The sequence below is a fragment of the Petaurus breviceps genome, unplaced genomic scaffold (assembly GCF_028583685.1).
Source record: "Petaurus breviceps papuanus isolate PSGF00001 unplaced genomic scaffold, PetGlider_PUasm1.0 90650, whole genome shotgun sequence".
In the NCBI taxonomy this organism is placed as follows: domain Eukaryota; kingdom Metazoa; phylum Chordata; class Mammalia; order Diprotodontia; family Petauridae; genus Petaurus; species Petaurus breviceps.
The window spans coordinates 365,997-389,237 of NW_027187299.1; the positions used below are offsets into that span (position 1 = coordinate 365,997).

At 37.7% G+C, this 23,241-nt stretch overlaps 1 protein-coding gene across 3 annotated transcripts in view; it reads right to left on the bottom strand.

The window, feature by feature from the left end:
* The window catches only part of GGPS1 (geranylgeranyl diphosphate synthase 1), a 40,850-nt gene that overhangs the window by 2,390 nt on the left and 15,219 nt on the right, over positions 1 to 23,241 (bottom strand). The window contains exons 2-4 of one of the 3 annotated variants that reach the window (XM_069064834.1): positions 19,551 to 19,646; positions 16,385 to 16,462; positions 4,959 to 5,029 (exon numbers count right to left, since the gene is read on the bottom strand). In XM_069064834.1, coding sequence (XP_068920935.1) covers positions 4,959 to 5,029; positions 16,385 to 16,394 — 81 coding nt within the window. In that variant the 5' untranslated portion in view covers positions 16,395 to 16,462; positions 19,551 to 19,646. Of the gene's footprint in view, positions 1 to 4,958; positions 5,030 to 16,384; positions 16,466 to 19,550; positions 19,647 to 23,241 lie in introns of all 3 variants that reach the window. The other 2 variants (XM_069064833.1, XM_069064832.1) reach the window with 2 other exon arrangements.

Below are 23,241 nucleotides of genomic sequence, written 5' to 3' on the forward strand. Positions count from 1 at the left end.
GGCCAGTTATTTCTGGGTGTGGTGCTGAGTGTCTGAGCCCGGGATTCGATCTCCAGGTCGTTCTGGCACTGAAGCCGGTGCTCTTACTCGCTGTGCTACCTGGCCGCCCCTAGCTCCTTTTCTTCTGCATATAAACATGCTCAGGTTTTGCATATTCTAAAAAACTCTTCTATTCTCATGACTTACTGTCTTCTTCTCCCTATTACTACTAAAACTTCTTGGAACAGGAACCTACATTTGTCGTCTCTTGTTCATACCTCCTTAGCATCTCACAATTTAGATTTTACTCTTACCATACTCCTAAAATTACTCTCAGGGGACCAATAACTTTTTTTTCTTTTTGCTTTCTGGAGAAGGGAAGACAGGGCAAATGGGGTTAAGTGACTTGCCCAAGGTCACACAGCTAGTAAGTGTTAAGTGTTTAGAGGCTGGATTTGAACTCAGGTCCTCCTGACTCCAGGGCCCTATTATATATGCTCTATTCACTGTGCCATCTAGCCGCCCCTGACCAATGACTTTCTAATTGATTACGCTGACATTTTCTTCTATGTTCTCAGTATCCTAGCCTTTTTTGCATTATGACACTGCTGATTAGCTGCTGCTTTTTTTTTTTTTGCCTTTTGGAGGGCAATTGGGGTTAAGTAACTTGCCCAAGGTTACACGGCTAGTTTTTTTGTGTGGGTGTTAAGTGTCTGAGGCCAGAACTGAACTCAGGTCCTCCTGACTCCAGGGCCGGTGCTTTACTCACTGCACCGGCCCCTTAGCTGCTGCTTTTTGAGGGTCTCTTCTCCCTCTTCTGTCCAAAAGGGATACTGCTCTCTTTTGTCCTCCTTTTATGAACATTCTTTTCCTTCACTGGCTCCTTGTCTCTTTCCACTAAGGCCAGCATTTCCATCAAGGCTCTGACTTCTGTCTCTAGACTCACACCCTTAATATTCTCATCGACCCACAGAGTTACAGCTATTATCTTTATAGATATGGCTTCCAAAACTATTGCCTCCACTTCCATCTCTATCAAACTCCAGGCCCTCATTTCTTTTTCTTTGTGGTTTTTTTTTTGCCTTTTGGAGGGCAGTTGGGGTTAGGTGACTTGCCCAAGGTCACACGGCTAGTTTTTGTGTTAAGTGTCTGAAGCCGGATTTGGGCTCAGGTCCTCCTGACTGCAGGGCCCATTCTCTATTCACTGCAGCACTGAGCCGCCCCCAGGCCCTCATTTCTAAGTGCCTACATGACATCTCTATCTTTAGGTGTCCTCCTAGTATCTCAAACTCTGTATATCCTGAACCAAACTGTCAGTCAGTTAATAAGCGTTTATTAGGGGCTACTATGTGCCAGTCACCACGTGAAGTGCTGAGGATACAAAAAGAGACAAAAGACAGTCCCCACCCTCCAGGAGCTCACTGCCCAATTCCTCCCTATCAATCTCACTATTTCTATTTATGGTAAACCCATACCTTCAAGTCACCCAAGCTAGATCCTCCCTCTGTTCCAAGAGGAACAGAATGGATAGAAGGGGTGACCGAAGATCACTGAATATGGAGATGGTACACACATGTAATAAAAGCCTAAGGCTTGGAGGGAGGTAAATATGACAAAAATTTGAATGAGGATCTAATGCAAAAAAAATTCCAAAAACCTAAGTTAAATTTTCATGGAAGCAAACTATAGAAGAAGAAAATAGTGTAGCAGTTAAGGAAAAGGATCACAAACCTGGATTTTAGAAATGACAGAGCAAAGATATCTAATTGTTAGGAAGTCAAATCTTTTCTACAAAAATTCATAAATTATGAAAATATCTGCTTCAGTACAGTGCTTGATAAATTCCTTGGTTTGATATAAATTTAAGGCTTCAAAAAGTCAGCAGGAAAATTGCTCTTCTGATCACTAAGGAGCAGACTCCTGAAATAGAAATTATGGGAACTTTAGGAGGACATGAAACATCCATCACAGTTTGTGACAGAAAAGTAAGGGGAAACCAAACAAGGTTCAATGGCTATCTAGTTTGGGGATCAAAGCTTTCAGGGGGTTCAGAGAAGGGTCCTCTAAGTCAAATAAGTTCTAAAGAGATGAGAAACTTTCAAGAATGAAATTCTGAACCTACAAATAAAACCATTTCTGGTAAGGATAAAAAGAATGTAGTAACTTAAAGCGATTCACTCACCAAATCAGACTTGAAAAATCATGTACAGAAGATAGAAGCAAAAGCATGTAACAGAGGACAAAAATAAAAGAGAGACATGACCCTATGATGAGTATTGCCAGAAGCATCAGAGTGAATAGTCCTCCCCCCCCGCCCGCTTTATGTTGGGAGCAAGAGGTAGGAGGTAGTTCATAAAAACAAATAGGATTGCTGCTAGGGGTGGATGGGATAACATGCAACACAGAAAAGATGGAACTATTAAAATTTAATTTTGCTTCTATTTTCTTTGTTAAGGAGGATGATCATTGACTGAAAGAGACAGAAGGGAAAAGGAAAAGAAAACAACAGGAAGTTGTTGTAACCCAGGATAGGTCAGGAGGTAAGAGTGTACCTTTTTGCTCTCCTTGAGTGCACATTACAAGGCTTTAGCCTTGTTTAGAAGACATGCTTATATTTGTAAGTGACAAAAAATTGGTGGGTATATCTAATATGCTGAATGAGTTGGGGTCCCAAAGGGTCTTGACTCTCTGGACTTGATAGGTCACATCTAAAAAGATGAAATATCACTATTCAAACTGGAGATAGAGTTACTCCACAGCTGTTCTATGTTCTAGAAAAGATGTGAACATTTCTGTGGACTAAAAGCTCAATGTGAACCAATAGTGTGACACAGCAGTTAGAAAATTCCAGGTTACATTGAGAGGGCATCTCCTAGGACAATTTCTACAAGGGAGTTGGTATCCTGCTGTATTTCACCCTCATTATACCACATGTGGCAATTGTGCTCAGCTCTTGGCACTGCATGGCAGGTGTGTCACCAACGTGCTAGAGAGTCTATGAGGTAGCCAGTTAGTATGGTTAAAGGAAGAAAATCCAGGAATTAGAGGTGAACCAGCTTAAGGAAGTGGGGATGTGTAACCTAGAGAAGAGAAGACTAAAGGGGAAGGGGGGAGAATCACGATAGTTATCTTTGATTATCTGAAGAGAGGACTTATAGAAGATGGCTTTTGTTTGGCTATAAAGAGCAGAACTAGAAGCAATGGGTCAAAGTTGCAGAAAGGCAGCTTTCAGGTAGAAAAGATTTGATTTCCTAACAATTAGATATATCCAAAAGTAGAATGGATTGCTTCAGGGGGTAGCCGGTTCTTCCTCAGTGGAAGCCTTGACACAAAAGCTTTTGGTAATATAATTATAGAAGAGATCCTAATTCACGTCCAAGTTGAACTAGATGTCATCCGAGTTCCCTATTAATGCAGGTTCTATGAATATTAATGTTTTGGTTTTTAATTATTCAGCACCAAATACAATGTTTTACATATACTAGGTGTACTTCACAATCTCTCTCCAGTCTCTCTTTCCAGGCTTATTTCACCTTACTCCTCTTCACCCACCCTATGGTTCAACCAGGATGTCCCACAGGCTCTTCATCTCCCAACTCTGGGCCTTTGCATAAGTTGTCCCCTGGGTGTGGAAGGGACTCTTATATTGCCTTTCTCTCCTAAGACCCCGGGATCCCTTAAAGGTTCAGCTTCTTATGGGCAGCTTGTCCTGTAGTTGTTAGTTAGCACTTTCTCCTCACCAGAATCATGTCTACACCACTCATTTCTATAGAGTATTTTCTCAGCAGAGTACATGTTTCTGGAAGGCAGGATTACTATCCTTTTTATTTTTGTGCCCCCAGGTCAGCATAGGGCTTTGTACTTAAAAGATGCTTAATAAATAAATGCTCATTGCATTGTAAAGGTGTTAAAAATGTTCATTAATGTGACTAAATTTACAATCTGTGTAAAATTCTCATTAGTATAGTCTTACTGCTGTCTCCTAAAATTCTTTAACACTCAACAATCTAACATTTGCATAATGCTTTCACATTCGTTATTTCAATTAATCCTCACAGAACACAAAGGGTGATCTGTCCAAGTTAACTGGGTTAGTCAGGGATCAATCAATTTCTTCTAACCTATAGTGTGGTAACCTTTCCACAACACTATGATGCAGAATCCAATGTTTAAGGCAGACCTGGCAGAGGGGAGCATTTATAGGGATAGTGAGGTGGCACAGTGGATAGAGTGCTGGGCCTTGAGTCAGGAAGACCCAAGTTCAAATCTGACCTCAGAAACTTACTAGTGGTGTGACCCCGGGCAAGTACTTAACCCTGTTTGTCTCAGTCTCCTCATCTGTAAAATGTGCAGAAGGAAATATCAAATCCCAAAAAGGGGTCACAAAGAGTTGGAAAGACTGAAACGACTAAACAACTATAAACAACAACTTCAACACTCTAAGGCTGGGCCCTCTATCCACTATGCAAAGATGTCTTTCAAATCTTAGAAGCAGTTAGGTGGTACATTGGATAGAGTCCTGGGCTTATAGTCAGGAAGAGTTCAAATTGGGCCTCAGACATTTAGTAGTTGTGCAAACCTGGGCAAGTCATTTAACCCTGCTAGCCTCAGTTTCCTCATCTGTTAGATGAGGTGGAGAAAGAAAGGGCAAACCACTCCAATATCTTTGCTAAGAAAACCCCAAATGGGGTCAGAAAGAGTTGAATATGACTGAAATAAATGAACAACAAAGGCTGAGAGGTAAGCAATATCACAAGATCCTCATCTTGGCCATTATACTCTTATAGATGATTTCTCAATTTCAGGGCCTGTGTAATTATTAAGTCTAAATCTCAGGGTCACATGTTATTAAGCACTATCTTAGAGGAAAAACTAGCGGCTTAGAAGACAAAGAATTTTAGGTTTAATGAAACCTTCATAACACCTATGTTCTAGCAATTTGAAAAAAATCATTAAAATACTAGGAACTGTATAAATACCTGTGTTTTATCTTCAGGAACTTTCAGCCAGTGATTAAATGCCTGTGAAAGTTTGGTTCTCACTTGTTTACCTGCAATTAAAATAATATTTTTGTTAGAAATTAGTATTTTACCTACTGAAAATCCATAAATATTTTTCAGAGTTATTCAGTCCAGGCCAAGTTAAGTGAAGCATCACTGTACTGTCTTATTTCCAGATCTGGTAAATATAGTCTCAAATGCCTGAAAGGAAGACCCAAACCACCTTTTTTTTTGCTTTTTGGAGGGAAATTGGGGTTAAGTGACTTGCCCAAGGTCACAGGCCAGTTTTTTTTTTTTTTAATGTTAAGTGTCTGAGGCTGGATCTAAACCCAGGTCCTCCTGACTCCAGGGTTGGTGCTCTATACACTGCACCACCTAGCTGCCCCAAATCTGCATTTTTCTAATCAACAGATTTAGAGCATTTTTATATATGACTATGGACAGCTCTGATTTCTTCTTCTGAAAATTGCCTGTTCATATTCTTTGACCATCTGACTCAGTTCACTATATATTTGAGAAATGAAGAGACCCTCCTCTTTTTGACTGGTGACTTTCTCAACTGGTGACTCTCTCCCTTTGGGGATCATGTTGGGAGGTCTTTAATGGAGATCTCCATTTCGGGAAGGACCCAAATCATGCTCCACTGCACTTAAGGCCTGATTCTCTCTTTTCCTTCTCAGCTGCCACATTACTCCCATATAGATACCAGTCACCTGTCCCACCCTTTCATCTCCATATGTGTCCTTTCCACCCAGCAGAATGTAAGCTACTTGAGAACAGGGACTATCTTTTATGCTTATATTTACACACCTATCTTAGGGCCACAATCGAGAAATATAGGTATGTTTTGTTGAATGGAACAGTGGTTTTCCTCAAAAAAACTGGCTGTTACATGAACCACTTTCTTAATGATTTATTATTAATCACATTAATTCAAATCACTGCCACTTACTACCTTTGACTTTTTTTTGGGGGGTAAATACTTAGTGATACATTTTGTTTTTTTATATCATGAGAATTCGTTCCAATATCCCTTTCCCTTCCTCTCCCAGAGAGTCATCCCGCATAACAAAGAATATTTTTTGAAGAAAAAAACAGAAGAGAACAAAAATCAGCTAACTGAACAATAAAAAAAAAAATCAAAATATATGCAGTGTACCACACCCACAGACCTCCCACCTCTGTAAAGGAGTGAATGGGAGTGTTTTCTCATGTCTTCTTTGAGACCATGCTTGTTATTTCTAATTTTGCAACATTTGCTTTTGATTTTTTTTTTTTTTGGTGGCTGTTCTTTACATTTACAGGGATGTAGTCATTGTGTATGGTTCTGGTCTTTCTTTTTTGGTTCTGCTTACTTCACTTTGGATTAGTTCACATAGATCTTTTCATGCTTCTCTGCATTCATCATTTTACAGCACAGTGCTATTTCATTACATTCACATATCATACTTCATTTACCTATTCTCATTAAATTGTCTAATGTTTTGGTACCACAAAAAAGTGCTGCTATAAAAATTTTGCTGTATATAAGGATTTTCTTATCAATGATCGTTCTGGAATATAAGGCTAGTAGTAGAATCTCTGGATCAAAGGCTTATCAGCATTTTATTCACTTTATTTACATAATTCCAAATTGTTCCTCATTCCACAATGAATTTAAAATGGATACTCTTGAATACTAGAGATCACATCTTAAGGTAAATTAGAAAAGAAGCTGATGGTATACCTTTCACAACTGTTGGTCAAAGCCTAATTTTTGCAGACTGCTTTCCAGTTTTTTCCAACAGTTTTTATGAAATAGGGAGTTCTTGCCTAAGTAATTTATGTTTTCTGGTTTACTGAACACTGGATTAATGAGTTCTATTAATTCTCTCTTGTCTAGTCTGTTCCATCTATCAACCTATTTCTTTAACCAATACAAAATATTTTTGATGATACATGCTTTAAAATATAGTTTGAGATCTGGAAGTGCTGCTCTCCCTTCATCTTTACCTTTTTTTCATTATTTTTCTTGATATTCTCGGTTTTTTCTTTCCTCCAAAATATTTTTTTTAAAACAAGATCTATAAATTGTCACTTAGATAATTTGATTGATATAGCATTAAAAATGTAAATTAAATTTGGTAGTGACTTAAGCCATGAGAATGCAATATTCCTCTGGCTGTTGTTTTTTATTTCTCTAAGGAGCACTTTGTAATCAAATTTATATATGTAGGGGCAGCTAGGTGGCGCAGTGAATAGAGCACTGGCCCTGGAGTCAGGAGGACCTGAGTTTGGAAATGACCTCAGACACTTAACACAAAAACTAGCCTTGTAACCTTGGGCAAGTCACTTAACCCCAATTGCCCTACTTTCCCCCCTCCAAAAAAAGCAAAAAAAAAAAAACTATACATATATTTTGTATAATTCTATGCATTTTGTAGTTATTTGGAATGATATTTCCCTTTTTATTTGTTATTTCTTGGATTTGTTATTATACTGAAATGCTCTTGAGTTTTGTGGGTTTATTTTGTAGCCTGCAATTTTGCTAATTCCCTAGAATTTTCTAAGTAAATCAACATGCCATTAGCAAACAGGGATAATTTTATCTCCTTTTTGTCTGTCTTCACACCTTAAATGTCTTTCCGCTGAATTAATACTAGCACTTCCAGAACTACATTAAATAATAATGGGGAGATGGGTATTTTTGCTTTACTTATGTATTTACTGGAAAAGGTTCTAATGTGGTATATAATACTTGCTTTTGAGAAAGATATGTTTTATGATATTAAACAAAAGATACAGCTATGCCAATAATACTTCTTTAGAGTTTTCAGCATAAATGAATGCTGTGTTTTGACAAAGGTTTTTTTCTGCATCTCTTAACATAATCATGTGGTTTTAGATATTTATACTTTTAACAGGATTAATAATGTTGATAGTTTTCCTAACATTGTGCCATTCCTGACAGAAATCCAACTTGGACATAACAAATAATTTCTTGCATGAACTGCTGTAGCAAGTTTGACAGGATTTTAAACATTTTAAATTGCTATTCATTATAGACACTGATCTATTATTCTCTCTCTGTGCTTTATACTTTACTGATTTGGGTTTTAGGGCTGTTACATTTGAAAATGTAATGTTTACTTAATAAAAGGAGTTAGGTAGAGTGTTCTTTCTTAGTTTTTTGAGAATAATTTGTGTAGATTTGGTACTTGTTGTTCCTTTAAAAAATTTGATAGAATTCTTCTATGAATCCATTAAGACCAGAAGGGTTTTTCCCCCCCTTTGGTTGTTCCATTATGGTGAGTTCTATTTCATTTACTGAACTTGAATTAAGATCTCTTTTTAGTCTTCTGTTACTTTGAGTATTTTATAATTTTAAAGGTATTCTGCTCATTTGTGTTTTTTGTTTTTTTGCTTTTTGGAGGGCAATTGGGGTTAAGCAACATGTCCAAGGTCACATGGCTAGTTTTGTGTGTGTGTGTGTGTGTGTGTGTGTGTTAAGTGTCTGAGGCCGGACTTGAACCCAGGTCCTCCTGACTCCAGGGCCGGCGCTCTATTTGCTGTGCCACTTAGCACCCCTCATTTGTGTTCTTATTATAGGATGATGCATAATAGATTCTTTTTAAAAATTTTTTATTTATTTACTTTTAGTTTACAACATTCAGTTCCACAATACCTTGAGTTCCAAATTTTCTCCTCCTCTCTCCCTCCCCATGGCAGCCTGCAATCCAATATTAAGTTCTACAAATACCTTCATATTAAATATTAGTCAAGTTGTGAAGAAGATTTATAACCAATGGAGTGAACAAGAAAGAAGGAATGAAACAAAATACAAAAGAAAGAGAGCAAGTAGTTTGCTTCAATCTGCATTCAGCTTCTGTAGTTTTTTCTCTGGATATGGATATATCTCTTTCCATCATGAGTCTTTTGGAGTTGTCTCATAACCTTGCATTGCTGAAAGGAGCCCAGTCTATCCAAGTTAGTTGTCACACATATGATGTGTCTGTAATTGTGTACAAAGTTCTCTTGGTTCTGCTTTCCTCACTCAGCATCAGTTTATATAAATCCAGGTTATTCCATCTGCTCCTTATTTCTTATAGCACAATAGTATTCCATTACATTCATATACCACAACTTGTTTAACCGTTGCCCAATTGATGGGCATCCCCTTGATTTCCAATCCTTTGCAACCACAAAAAGAGCTGCTATAAATATTTTTGTACATATGGGTCTTCCTCCCACTTCTATGATCTCTTTGGGATGTAGCCCTAGAAGTGGTATTGCTGGGACAGACGGTATACACTTTTTTATAGCCCTTTGGGCATAGTTCCAAATTGCTTTCCAGAATGGTTGGATCAGTTTACAATTCCACCAGCAATGCATTAGTGTTCCAATTTTTCCATATCCTCTGTAGCATTTATCATTTTCCTGTTTTGTCATCCTAGTCAATCTGACTGGTGAGATGTGGTACCTCAGAGTTGTTCTGATTTGCATTTCTCTAATCAATAGTTATTTAGACCATTTTTTCCATATGCTTATAGATATCTTTAATTTCTTCCTCTGAAAGTTGCCTGTTCATATCCTTTGATCATTTATCAATTGGGGAATGACTTGTATTCTTATAAATTTGACTCAGTTCTTTGTATATTTTAGAAATAAGGCTGCATAATAGATTCTGATAATTTTTTTATTCTGATTTCACTTAGATTATTTACTATTTTGATGATATTTTCTGCCCTCTTCTTTTTAATCATATTGGCTAAAAGCTTTTGTTAGTATTTTCAAAAGACTACCTAACTTTTGTCAATAGTCTTTTGAGTTTCCAGTTTATCTATTTCTCTTCTAATTTTCAGTATCTCCTCTTTTGTGCTTTTTTTGGGTTTTATTTGTTGGCTTCCTAGGTTTTAAAAATACATATTCCTTGTCAACATATATTTTTAAAAATGTAATTTTTCCTTTGAGGACTGCTTTAGTTGATTCCATAAATTCTGGTATGTTCTTTCATTATGATAATTTTTTTTAAGTAACATACATAATTATTGTTTTATAATTCTCTGATCCACTTATTATTTAGGACTTCACTGTTAAATCTCCATTTTAACTGATTACTATTTTTATTGTTATAGTTTCTAAAAGAGATATTTAATATTTCTGCTCTTTTTACATTTATTTGCAATATAACTGTGCTCTAATACATTTTTAAAAATAAAAGTTCAATGTTGTACTGAGAAATATGTATATTATTTATCAGTTCCATTTAGAGGATCCCGTAAGTGAGTTCTAGTTTCTAGATGTTAAAATAAATGTTGTCCATTTTGTCCAACCTTTTATTTCCCCTTTTGTTTATCTTTATGCTCTACCTTTAACTTCCAAAAGTTATTGGTGCCTAATTTCTATCAAAGTAAATTTGATTAGAAATTAGTTCTCATTCTAATGTTCCAAGTCTTTGTTCTCCTGCCTCCCCACCATTCTCCATAGCAAAACCCTGTTTTTACTCTAAGATCTTAATGAGAGGAGACAATATAGTGAGAACAATAAAGGCAATGGAAAAAAGTTTAAATTAATTAAGAATAAACACTACTCATTATTCATCAATAGTTCTTATATCTTCAATGGCTCTACACTGAAATGCTCTGCTTTGAAAGTTCTGTATACATCTCATCAATTTGATCTCTGTAATCCTTCTCTCATCCAGTCCTTTCTATTCCACTGCAACCATACTATTTTAGGCCCTCACCTTTTCATGACTAGTAAAAGGTTATATTCTGCAAAGCTTTTTAAGCACTTATATAAATAATATTATTAGACTTCCTCTTCTAGTCTTTCCCTTTCCATTCCATTCTTCACACCACTGCCTGAATATTCTTCTAATTGTACCACCTTTATTACATTCTCTACTTAAAAGCTTCTAATGGCTTCCTATTGCTTAGAAATGATCTATAAACTCCTGATCATGGCTCTCCACAGTTCAGTTTTAAGTAACTTCATTACTCTCTGGGAAATCTGGACTACTTTTTAATTTTTTTTTGGGGGGGAGGGCAATTGGGGTTAAGTAACTTGCCCAAGATCACAAGGCTAGTTTTTGTGTGTGTGTGTGTGTGTGTGTGTGTGTGTGTGTGTGTTAAGTGTCTGAGGCCAGATCCGAACTTGGGTCCTTCTGACTCCAGGGCCGGCGTTCTACTCACTACGCCACCTAGCCGCACCTGGACTACTTTTTAAAAGTAGGAGTGGCTACGTGGCACCATGAATAGAGCACCAGCCCTGGAGTCAGGAGGACCTGAGTTCAAATCCAGACTCAGACACTTAACACTTACTAGCAGTGAGACCTTGGGCAAGTCACTTAACCCCAATTGCCTTGCCTTCTCCCCTCCAAAAAAAAAAAGCAAAAAGCAAATTAAGTATTTTACTAAAATCTCCCATCTTCTCCTTTACTTAAGACTTTGAGAATGTAGTGGTCTTCCTTGTTGAGGTCATTTAGAAGCTTCCCCAAGTCTTTCAACTCTATTTTTTCTAACTTGTGCCCTCATTTCCATTCCCCTACATCTCATCTAGGATATTGCTCTTTTGATTATACAATATTTCATTAGTATGCTGACCTTTCTTACGATCTCTTCTTCTAGGTTACTATTCCCTATACCTTTCATTCATAAAGAACTGTCCCACAGAGAACATCCTTTTTAGTATGTGTTACTTCCTGGTTTATCCCTCTTTCTTCATTCTCCACCTCCCTGTTTTATTAGCATTTCTGGACCCAAAAGACACTCTGTAGAAAACGATCTTAATGTTGAACTGCTGAGTATAGCACCATTCTGGAAATCTCAAATCATTAAACTATATCTCATCTCTTTCACTTAGGCAGAGAAAGTAATGGTTAGGAAATGGGGTATTCAGATAAGTAGAGCTCAGCAGAAATCTTGCAGATTTCAAGCTTTGTTTTTGAATATTTTTCAGAAATGAATTTTACTTTAATTATGCATAGGTTAATAGTGAAAACCATGGGAATAGATTTAGGTGATTATACCTTTTAATTAAACCACTTTATTTTCTAGCAGAAAAAAACAAGGGTTGGAGTTTTTAAAAGACTTGTCCAACTAGTATAGTACAGAGAGGAGAGCCAAGGATATGCTTTAGAGAGAACATCCACACTTGTAAGGTAGCAGAAGGAGGTCAATGTAGAAGAGGAGTTGGAAGACCTCAGCAGTAATTCTGGTTTAGATACTATCTGTGTGAACTCTCTGGTCTTCGTTTTTTTCAGTTGTTACATGAGGGGCTTGTAGTAGAACTAAGGTTTCTTTATAGTCTACTATTCTATGAATCTGAAAGCTGGATGGTCATGAAGGAAGGAGAATCATGAAAGTCAATGTGGTAATAAAGAAGCCAATGTAGGAAAAGCTGACAAAGGAAGGTACTATAGAATCATAAAAACTAGAGGTCATCTCAGTTCACCTAGTGGTGTTCTTTCACTGTAGAGCTCAGGTAACTGAGATGCCCTCCCGGGATACAGAGATAAAATAACTTTTCCCAATTACCAAAGTAAGGCCAAGAGAAACAGGCACTGGGTCATCACGTTCAAACACAATCTAGCACTATTCCATCTACCTCCCTTGTAAACAAGTATCTAATGCTACACAGATATCAAAAAGAATGAGTATTGAAAAGCGTCCACTGAATTTGGGGATTATGTGATGATCATTAGAGATCAAAAGTAGTAGAGAACTGATGGCAGAGGGGATAAGGAGAGGAGCTATAAACAAGACTAAAATTTTTTAAGGTATGAAGAAGATAGTTTGAAAAACCCAGTAAAACTGGAGATTGTTTAATAAAAGCAAGAAGGTGAGATGGGAGGTGTGAACCATTTAGAGGCTTGTAATGCTCACAGGGAATATGATGTACAGTGAAGCAATAGGAAGTGGGACAAAAAAGGATTATAAAAGAGATAATGTCAAGAAGGGATCAAAGACCTAGAAGAGAGATTTGGACAAAAGAGACTGGTAACCAGAGGCAAAAAAACCCGAACCTGATATACCATCCCTTTTCTTTAGGAGATTTTACTTGCTTTTCTATGAAGGTAGAAACTTCCTTCAGCTTCAGCTTGAAGACTCAAGACTTGCAGGTAGAAAGCAGAATCATATGGCTGGAGTGAGAATGAGTAAATACCAGCTGCTGGTACATGAAAAAGATTAGATTATTTGTCAAAGGGAATTTGACACTGGTTATCACACTACTTGAATAATGTCTCTCTTCCTTTATTCCTTTTCAGTGAGTTCATCAGGTTCCATAGGTTTAACTGTCACCTCTACAGGGATTACTTCCAGATCTCCAGTCCCACAATACCCACTGCCTCCAAGATCTCTCCAATGGAATGCCCCGTGGCATCTCCTACTCTTTATGTCCAAAACATAACTCATTGAGTTTTCTCCCATTTTCTTCAATTCCCCAATTCCTAAATAACCAGTTTTGGTTGAGGAACCACTATTCTTCCAGGCACCCAAGTTTGCCACCTCAGAGTCAGCCTTAACTCTATCTTGCCTCATATACAATCACTTCCACAATGCAAAACTGAGGCAGTAAAATCAATGGCTCACATCCTTAACCCCTGCTCCCTGGGCATCTTCTCTTGTCAAGGATAGGGCTCTTAATCCTTTCATCTCTGAAAGGTCTACCCTGCCCACTATTTCAGGCAAACCTCACACACTTCACGTTACTACCTGGACATCCTTTTTTGTCTTGCCTCTCTGCATATATCCTTGATCCTTCCTCCATCCCTCAAACTCTATCCTGGAACCATGACCAAATCAATCCTATACTACTAAAACACTACTATAAGGGGTGTGTCAATTTACTTCCCTATGATCCTATTCACCATCTTGGGAAATTTCTGGACCAAAATGTCCCTCTCTCACCATCACACCTTTAAGGATGATGTCTATCTTTATTAGGATGCAAGTTTCTTGAGGGAAGGGACTAGTTCTGCTTTTATATCTTCAGTCCTTGGTACATAGGACAAATTACATCAGGAGGGTGATGTCTTAACAAGTGAATTGAATGAGTGAGTGTACTGGAAATGCAAATTTAAAGATCTTCCCTGCCCCTAGGCTAAAGTGCACCTGGAGCCTGGGGTGGGAGACTTGTTTTTCAGTAGATACTTTTTGATTGGCCAGTGGGTCCAGAAGGTTGTTACATTCTCTGAGCCAGGAGAAGGCTATATAATCCCTGATGTGAGGCTTTGTTTTGGGGCTCACTTTGAGAAGTGTTCTGTGATTTGATCAGATGAGACTCTGGGAAGCTGTTGTTGAGAGCCCCCCAGCTTTGAAAAACCCAGATGTTGATTTGGTATGGATGCAATGGTTGGACAGTTTGGAAACCTGTCTACTTGAACTGTTTGTCTTGATAATTCTGTCTGTATACTCTGAAGTTCGGGGTGCTGACCTTTTTCCCCTGAACTAGATAAACAATATATGTTTGACTGATTAAAGTAAGCTTATTAACCCATTTTGAGTTGCTTTCCTTTATCAAAGCAGATCCAAGAACCTGTGTTGGCAGCCACCCTGGGGACGCTGGGGTGCTTGCTGCTACAGTGAGGCAGAGCTGTGCAAAGTCATCAGCCCCACTCTTTCCTCCACAATCATCAGAGTTCAGGGGCAACAGGTCAGAATGACTGAAGATGGTGCAGGATGCAATGGGAGACCTTGGCCCTTACAAGTTAATAGGTCTTTTCCAGGTCTCAATTTGTCTGAGGCAACACCCATTCAGTAATTAAAGGCTGGGTAACAACGGAGGCAAAAGATGACCTAGTTTGCCTAGTATTGGCTGTCCCCACCTCCAATTCCAGCTGAGCAATGCTGCGATTTCCTTTCCTCCCTGTCCACATGAGAAATAAAACCCTTACGTGAGGGTTCTTTGTCCAAAGGAATATAAATTTTGATTGCTTATACTTTGCAATGTATCTTGGGGACTAGATTTTTTTCTTACCTACTTATTTATTGTATTAGTTTTTTCCCCTAAAATCTGAGACAATTAACTCTTTCATCTCATGTAGTTTTCTGTTATGATTTCTTGAAATATAACTCTGAAAAACCAGGTTTTCATAAAGCCTCTGAGGATTCAAATGGAGCTACATGACTATGCCTCTGGACTCAAATCATTCTGGCTCTCACTGACTGGACAATAACAGGTCCCAGCCCAAGTTTCACTTGCTCATTGTTTGGGTTTTGATGACTCAGAGTGAGTGTAGACAGAAATTGTTTCTATTTTGGCCAGAAACTCTGAGGGTCTTGCCCTCCCTGAGTGATTCTTTTTCAGCCTTTAATTGATAAATGGGTATTGCCCTCAGACAGGCTGAGACCTGGGAAAGAACTAGCTTAAAAAGACCACTGCATCCTGGACCATGTGCAGTCATCCTGACCTCTGTCTTGCCACTGGACTTTGATGACTGGAGGAGTAAAGTTGATAACTTTGCACAGCTCTGCCTCACTCAAATACAATTCACCTGCAAGTCAAGATATCACTCTCCTGATGTCATTGGTTCTCTTCAAAAACAAAGGATGAAAAACAATCTTGCTACACAGTAAATGCTTAATATATTTCACTCACTAATTCATTCACTTACCCATTTGTTTATTGTCTCCACTCACAGAGGCCTAGCTGAGGTGCTCCTCACTTGTCTAGATTACTACATTAGCTTTCTAACTGGTTTCCTCCCCTCTTTCCAATCCATCCTCCACAGCGGCCAATGATAATCTTGTTTGGTCATGATTTTCAGGGTGACTTATGATTCTTAAATTACCGTTTGTCAACTTGTTTCCAGGTCAGTTTTTATGATAACAGATACTTTATATTTTCCTCAATTCCCTGCCCTCCCCACCCCGATCTTTTTATGTTGTTCTAATATTTCTTGTCTCTGTTCTTTCTATTCTATTTGTCTGGGAATGTGCTATTTAGGTTCAATTTCCAACCTTCTATTTGAAGATTCCCCCCCCCCCATTTTTCCCTCTAGAGCTCTTATTTAACTTATGTTAAACTTTTATTTAATTTCCTCTAGGCATTTTTTTTTAGTACATTTTTTTTCCTCTGAAGCTCTGTTGGTAGGTGTTGTGGGATTATCCTTTCTTCTGGGTTTATTTCTTGGATATCTCCTTGGCCCACAGTATTTCTTCTTTGTTTTGCATGTTTTCATCTATTTCACTTTTTCTTTAGCCTCATTTTCTGGTTTGGGCCTTTGTGCCAAAGCCAGGTTATTCTTTCTTCTATACTCTCGGAAGGGTGTTTAGACCCTTTTTAGTCTTGTCTCTCATTTCCATGTTGGCTTCTACCTCCTGTTATGTTTGGGTTCAGAGGTCTGGCAGTCTTCTAGACCCTTACCCCAATCCCCCCGGAGCATACCTACCACAACACTCACAAGCGACCGTTTGATTTACCTGAGCTCATGCTGACTTCCCTGGCAAGTCTTCTCTCTCAATGCATACAGGATTTTTGTTGTCTTTTTGCAGAAGCCTCTGCTGAATGAAAAAGTTTACTGTTGTTTCTTTGTGCTTCTAAGTATCATTTATTTGATCTGATACTTTTTATAGCTACTTATAGGATGATGACTAACAGGGCTCTGCTTTGACCTTTTGAATCATCATGTTAACTGGGAGTCTTGACGAATTCATGTTCTTACAGCTCAAGTCTAAACATGGTAGTCCCTGTTCAAGAAACTCCAGTTGTTCCCTGGACTAAAGACAAAAAGCCCCCTTTTTGGCTTTTAAGGTTCTTCGTAATATGACTCCAATCTGCCTCTGTATCTTTTTGGAACTGTATTCTTTATTTCTCTTCCCACTGACTTTTCCTGTCATAGAGGCCTACTGCTCTCTGCCCCCCCACCCATCTTATCTAGCCCCCCCTTCCAGTCTCGGTGCACACTGCTGCACTCCTCTCTTTTGTGCACTATCTGCTCCAGCCAAACTAGCCTGCTCGCTGCTCCCCATTCAAAGAATTTCATCTCTCATCTTTAGGCTGTTGCACATGCTGTTTGTTCCTCATGCTTGGCATGCATGTCCCCCACTGCCTCAGAGAACCCGTAGTTTATTTCACAACTCAGCTTAGGTGACATCTCCCACAGACAGCCTATCATGGTGTTTCAGTTGCTAGTGCCTTCTTGAATATTATTTTATATGTATAAATTGTCGTTAAAAGAATACATTTCCTAAAGGAGGCATTTAATTTTTTTCTTTTTTATCTTCAGCACCTAGCACAGAATATGGCATTTAAAAGGTGCTTAATAAATTTTTGTTGAATGAATTGAGTGCAGGAATGAATCCCTTCTTCCTCTAATTTTCAATTTCTCCTTATCCACTGGTTCCTCCTTGATGCCTATAACATGTTCAGGTATCCCCCATCCTTAAAACAACATTTTCACTTGCTCCTAACCATCCCCTGGAACAATTACTCCCTATTTTCTTACCTTCCACTCATTTCTTTCTTTCACTTTTTTTGAGGGGAGAAGGCAAGGCAATTGGGGTTAAGTGACTTGCCCAAGGTGTGAGGCCAGCTTTGAACTCAAGTCCTCCTGACTCCAGGGCTGGTGCTCTATTCACTGTGCCACCTAGCTGTCCCTCTCCTATTCATTTTTCAACCCCTTATAATGTGGCTTCCATTCTCATCAACTGACTGAAACAGCTCTCTTCAAGGTGATAAAGATCTCTTTATTGTGAATTCAGTGGCCTTTCCTCAACCTTCCTGACCCCTCTATAGCAGTGTTCTATAGTGTCTGATACCTGACTACCTGCATTCTGGATCTTCTTTCCCAGAACCTATAAAATTTTATACCAATGTAACAATACTTTCCATTTTAGTCTTAGTCTCATGCTTCAGCGTGGCATGAGGTGATGCTAGTGTCTCAAAGGTTAGGTTAGAAAACTGCATGTCTATAATTTAAGCAGAAGAGGCTCTGAATATGGGCATGGTGTTTATCTATGCACAAGGACCTGCCTACTTAAGTTGGAAAAGGTTCATTAGGAAGCCGGGCATCAGGCAAAGACTATTTTTTCCAATAACAACTAAAATAATTGATTAATGTGCAGAGTAACTGTAATTGGCATTGTTGGAGGAAAAGTCCAAAGTGATGAAATAATGGCTAATTTGAAGTAGTAGGGGTGGAGTATGGGGGAGGGTAATTTATATGGCCACCAGGTGGCCCCAAAATAAAATTTAATGAGTCTATCAATCAATTTCCTCAGTCTTCAGACAAACTTAAGGCATGTTTGTAGGAGATATAAGTATTCACATATTTATATTCTCTTCAATTTTTGTTCGTTAAATTCTTATACATGTCGAGTATTCTAGATAAATTCCAAAATATCAGACAGCTTCTATTTTTTACGATGAGGGAAAAGAAATCAACTACTTTATATATCTATTGTTTTTAGTGTTTTAAAAATTATGAATGTTGTATTTGATTAGTGTTTTTTTCTGTAGCTACTGATATAATAAAAAATTATTTTTTAGTGTTATCCTTACCTGGTTTTAAAATTAACACCATATTTATCTTATAAAAAGCTATTTGGCCAATTTTTTTTTCTATCTTTCTCTAGAACTAATTCCTTTCATAATGGGTATTCCTTCAAAACACATTCCTCCTTACCCCAATTGGTTATAAAAATTATATGATAGATATAACTTTAAAATCAAAGTATAACTCTCCAAAAACACCTCTCTAGCCAGTTACAATTTTTTTTGTTTGTTTTTTGGAGGGGGGAAGGCAGGGCAATTGGGGTTAAGTGACTTGTCCAAGGTCACATGGCTAGTAAGTGTTAAATGTCTGAGGTCAGATTTGAATTTAGGTCCTTCTGATTCCAGGGCTGGTGCCACCTAGCCACCCTAAGATTAAGTTTTTTTGTAAGCAGGGATGAGGGGTTGGGGGAGGACATACTTGCTGGTGATTAAGGAAAACATAACTCCAAGGGTGGATTTAAAGGGGAAAAAAAGTACCTTAGGTTGTCTCTTAGAAAAATATAGGAAAAACTAGAATCCAAAGGGTGTTTTATATTGCTTCTTAGAAAGTTGGGGAAAGGTTGAGCACCTTATGGTATGTGAATGTAGAACATTACTGAGCCATAAGAAATGAGGAAAGAGACTATTTCAAAGAATCCTGGATAGTATGAATTGATGCAGAGTGAAGTGAACAGAACCAGAACAATTTATGTGAAGACAGTAACACTGCCAAGAAAAATGTCTTTCAAAAACTTAAGAACTCTGATCAATGCAGTGATCAAGCACATCTCCAGAAGACCAAAGATTAAGTACGTTATTCAACTCCTGACAGAGAATATGCAAAAGGCAAAAAAGAACACAGATTTTTGGACATGACCACTCTGTGAATTCATTCTGTTTGACTCAGCTTATTTGTTACAAGGGTTTTTCTTTTTTTCCTTTTCTTTCTCTTGGCTTTTAATTGGGGATGGGGAAAGGTAAAGAGTTAAGATGAGTAAGGTTAGTAATAATTATGCAAAAACAAAAGGCATTGAAACATTTTAAAAATGCATAGAGGATAACAGAAAGAAATTCAGAAGAAAACATAAGTATATGTTATAATAGAACAGTCACCTGGTAATTGAAGTAAGTATCTGTAGGGTTCTAAAAGAATTCTTTCAGATGTTTTCTGAGCTTCTTCCATAATTTGTAGAACTCAAAAAAGCTGATCTGTTAAAAAACAAAACAAAACATGTTATTTATTTGAACCATGGTGATAACTTTATTCCTCAAATTATCTCTTAAATGTGACTCTAGAAAGACAAACAAAAATAAAATGAAAAATTGAATTCTCATTGTTCCTTTTCTTAGCACTATGCCGCAATAGGTCTTTCAGTATTCACCTTGTTCCCCTTATTCCTATGAAAGTAAAGGCTGAAAAGTTATCAGTATAACTCTTTTTGACTATAGACAGGTTTAACTTGTCTTTAAGAGGTGCTTTAAAAATATATCACTATACAGATGTAATTTTACAAAGTCATTTATGAGTAGAAATGACACAGTGATTTAGTGAATAGAATCTTAAAGCACTATTAAACATATCATATATAAGAAATGAGTAAACATGGCTTTACATGCTCAGGAAAAGAAATATGTTTTTTTTTTGTTTTTGTTTTTGCTTTTTGGAGGGCAATTGCCCAAAGTCACATGGCTAGTAAGCGTGTCAAGCAGCTGAGGCTGGATTTGTACTCAGGTCCTCCTGAGTCCAGAGGTGGTGCTCTATTCACTGCGCCACCTACCTGCCCCTTTTGTTTTTTTCATACTAAGAAAATGTATCTACAATCAATTTAATTTAGGTTCTCTAAATTAAAATATGCAACTACATTTTAATTGAAGGCAATGGTCTTTATGGATTATGGCTTTGAATTAAGTGAAGGACTTGTTCATGTTTATTTACCCTAGAAAAGAGAAGACTTCAGAGGGACATGAAAGCTATCTTCAAGTATATAAAGGACTATCACACAGAGGATTAAATTTGTTTTGTTTGGCCACAGAGGACAAAACATGCAGGAAGTAGAAGCTGACAGGAGGCAAGGCAGACAGAGGCTTGGATGTAAGGAAAAACTTCTTAACAATAATAGCTAACATTTGTATAGTGCTTTAAGGTTTGCAGGGCACTTTATATATGCTATTCTTACAACAACCCTGTAAAGTAGGCAAAATCATTATCCTTATTTTACAGATGAGGGTCACAGAGCTAATAAGAAACTGGGGCAGGATTTAAAACCAGGTCTTCCTGACTCCAAGGCCAGTGCTCAATGCACCCACTATACCATCTGGCTGCCAAGTAGAGTCTTCCAAGAGTGGAATGGGCTGACACAGGAGGTAATGTTTTTCTTCCCTTGAGGTTTTTAAGAGTTCACTATCTGACAAAAACTGTTTGGAAAACTAGAAAATAGAATGGCAGAAACTAAGTGTAGACCAACACTGCCCAATGTGTATAAACATATACAGGACTTAGATGCAAAGAGTGACATCATAAACAAATGGAGGCATAAAGAAGAAATTTTTTTTAGATCTGTGGAAAGAAGAAGAGTTCATCAAAAGATTGAGTGGTTCATAGAAGAGAAAATGAACAATTTTATTACACAACATTAAATTTTTTGTTTGTACAAGCAAAACCAATGTAGCTAAAATTAAAGAGAGGTAATTGGAAAAAAAATCTTTGTAGCAGGTTTCTCTGATAAAGGTCTGATTTCCAAGATGCATAGGAAACTGGCTCAAATTTCAATTTTAATTTCAAATTTAAATGCAAAAGAAAAAAAGAAAAAGAAAAGAATAAAAGCCATTTCCAATTGATAAATGGCCAAAGAATAAAAATAGACAGTTTTTTTTTGAGGGGGAAGGCAGGGCAATTGGTGTTAATTGACTTGCCCAAGGTCACACAGCTAGTAAATGTTAAGTGTCTGAGACAGGATTTGAACTCAGGTCCTCCTGACCCCAGGGCCGGTGCTCTATTCACTGCGCCACCTAGCTGCCCCCAGTAGATAGTTCTTTGACAACAAAATCCAGGCTCTCAACAGCTGTATGTAAAAGTGTTTCAATTCATTAATAATCAGAAAAACATATATTTAGGCAATTCTGAAGTTCGACCTCATACTCATCAGACTGAAGTAGGCAAAAAAGGAAAATGAGAAAAGATGGGTGCTAATCAGTGCAGGCATGCCAACATGTAGAATTGCTGCTCTGGTGAAAAAAAGTCTTCCTTCCAAGATTCAACAAAAAGTATTTCGTCTAAGAAACCATTTCAACTGTAGTGTCCCTGCTAATCATTATGAGATATTTCTCATAGGATAAAATTCTAGGATTAAAAAAAAAAAGCAAAAAACAAACACAGAAACCTCTCAAGGATCAGAATTTTCAAAAGTTTTATTTAGAGTTGTTTAAATAGTATGATGGAGGTGTATTTGAATCCCTGTGTGACAATGGAAAGTCACTTCATCCTGCTGGGTTTTAATTTCCTCATCTATAAAATCTAATCAAGAGTGTTATAGTGGAAAGGGCACGAGACTTGTGGTCAGGGAAACTGGGTTCAAATTGTACCTCTGCCACTCTGTTTAACTTTGGGCAAGTCAGCTGAACATTCTGGGGCTCAGTTTCCTCTCCGTAAAAAGGGTTAAGCTGAACCTTTAAGATCCCCTCTGGAGCTAAACCTATGAGCCTAATCTACACAATGACTACCAACAGTGTAAATGAAAATACCACTAAAAAAGCCAAAGTCTGAGTAACTGAAAAATCAAGGAAGATCCTAGAGAGCAGAAAATGAAACCTACTGCTTGTGGTAAGGTCTGGAGGGAAGAGATTATTAAGATAAAGGACTGAATTGATTGTCATCTATGGCCATAGCCTGAGATGTTTTCAGTTGCTTTTCTTTCTTATAAGAGACAGTTCAATATGGAAGAAAAAAAGGGCTGAAATGACTGTAATGCAAACAAAAATGGCATCAATAAAATATTTTTCAAAGGTATGTTACAATTCATAAATTAATTGGGAAAATATAGATTTGTGCTATGTTGGTTCAGCCTAGCTATATTAATGGAATATTGAAATTTTCATTTTTTCCCTTTATTTTTGTCAAAATCACTTTTTAGTGGTTCTTAGTAGAGCAGTCCCCAAATATGTGATATATATTCTCAATTTATAAATGGTGTATCTTTCTAACAAATCCTGTTTTCTGTTATAATGTATAAAAAATGAAGGTGATTTTTCTTTTGTACATTTATGCCCTGTTGAAAGACCTCCTGTTGGTTTTTTGTCGTTTTTGTTTTTTTGATTTTTGGAGGGGGGAAGGCAGGGCAATTGGGGTTAAGTGACAGTGACTTGTTCAAGGTCACATAGCTAGTAAGTGTCAAGTGTTTGAGGTCGCATTTGAACTCAGGTCCTCCTGACTCCAAGGCCGGTGCTCTGCTCATTGAGCCACCTAGCTGCCGTCTCCCCCCCCCCCCCCCCCCCCCCCAGCAATGGGGAGATAATTCTTTTGGATAAGGAAGATTTGTGTTTAAGTCCTATCTCTGTAAACTGGGGCAAATCATGTAATATCTCAGTGCCTCCAGGAAGTCTTACATACCACAGATTACACTGGTAGAAGGAATTTCCTTGTTTTCTATCTCAATTCTCACTTCAAAAAAAAATGGGCCTCCTACCCAAATAAGGAAATTTTGTCCATTTTTTTGTTGAATTTTTGGGTTTTCTAGATAAACAATGGTCTCATCTACAGAAACTTTTGATGATTTCATTTGTACCCTTCATTCCTTTGGAAGCGGTG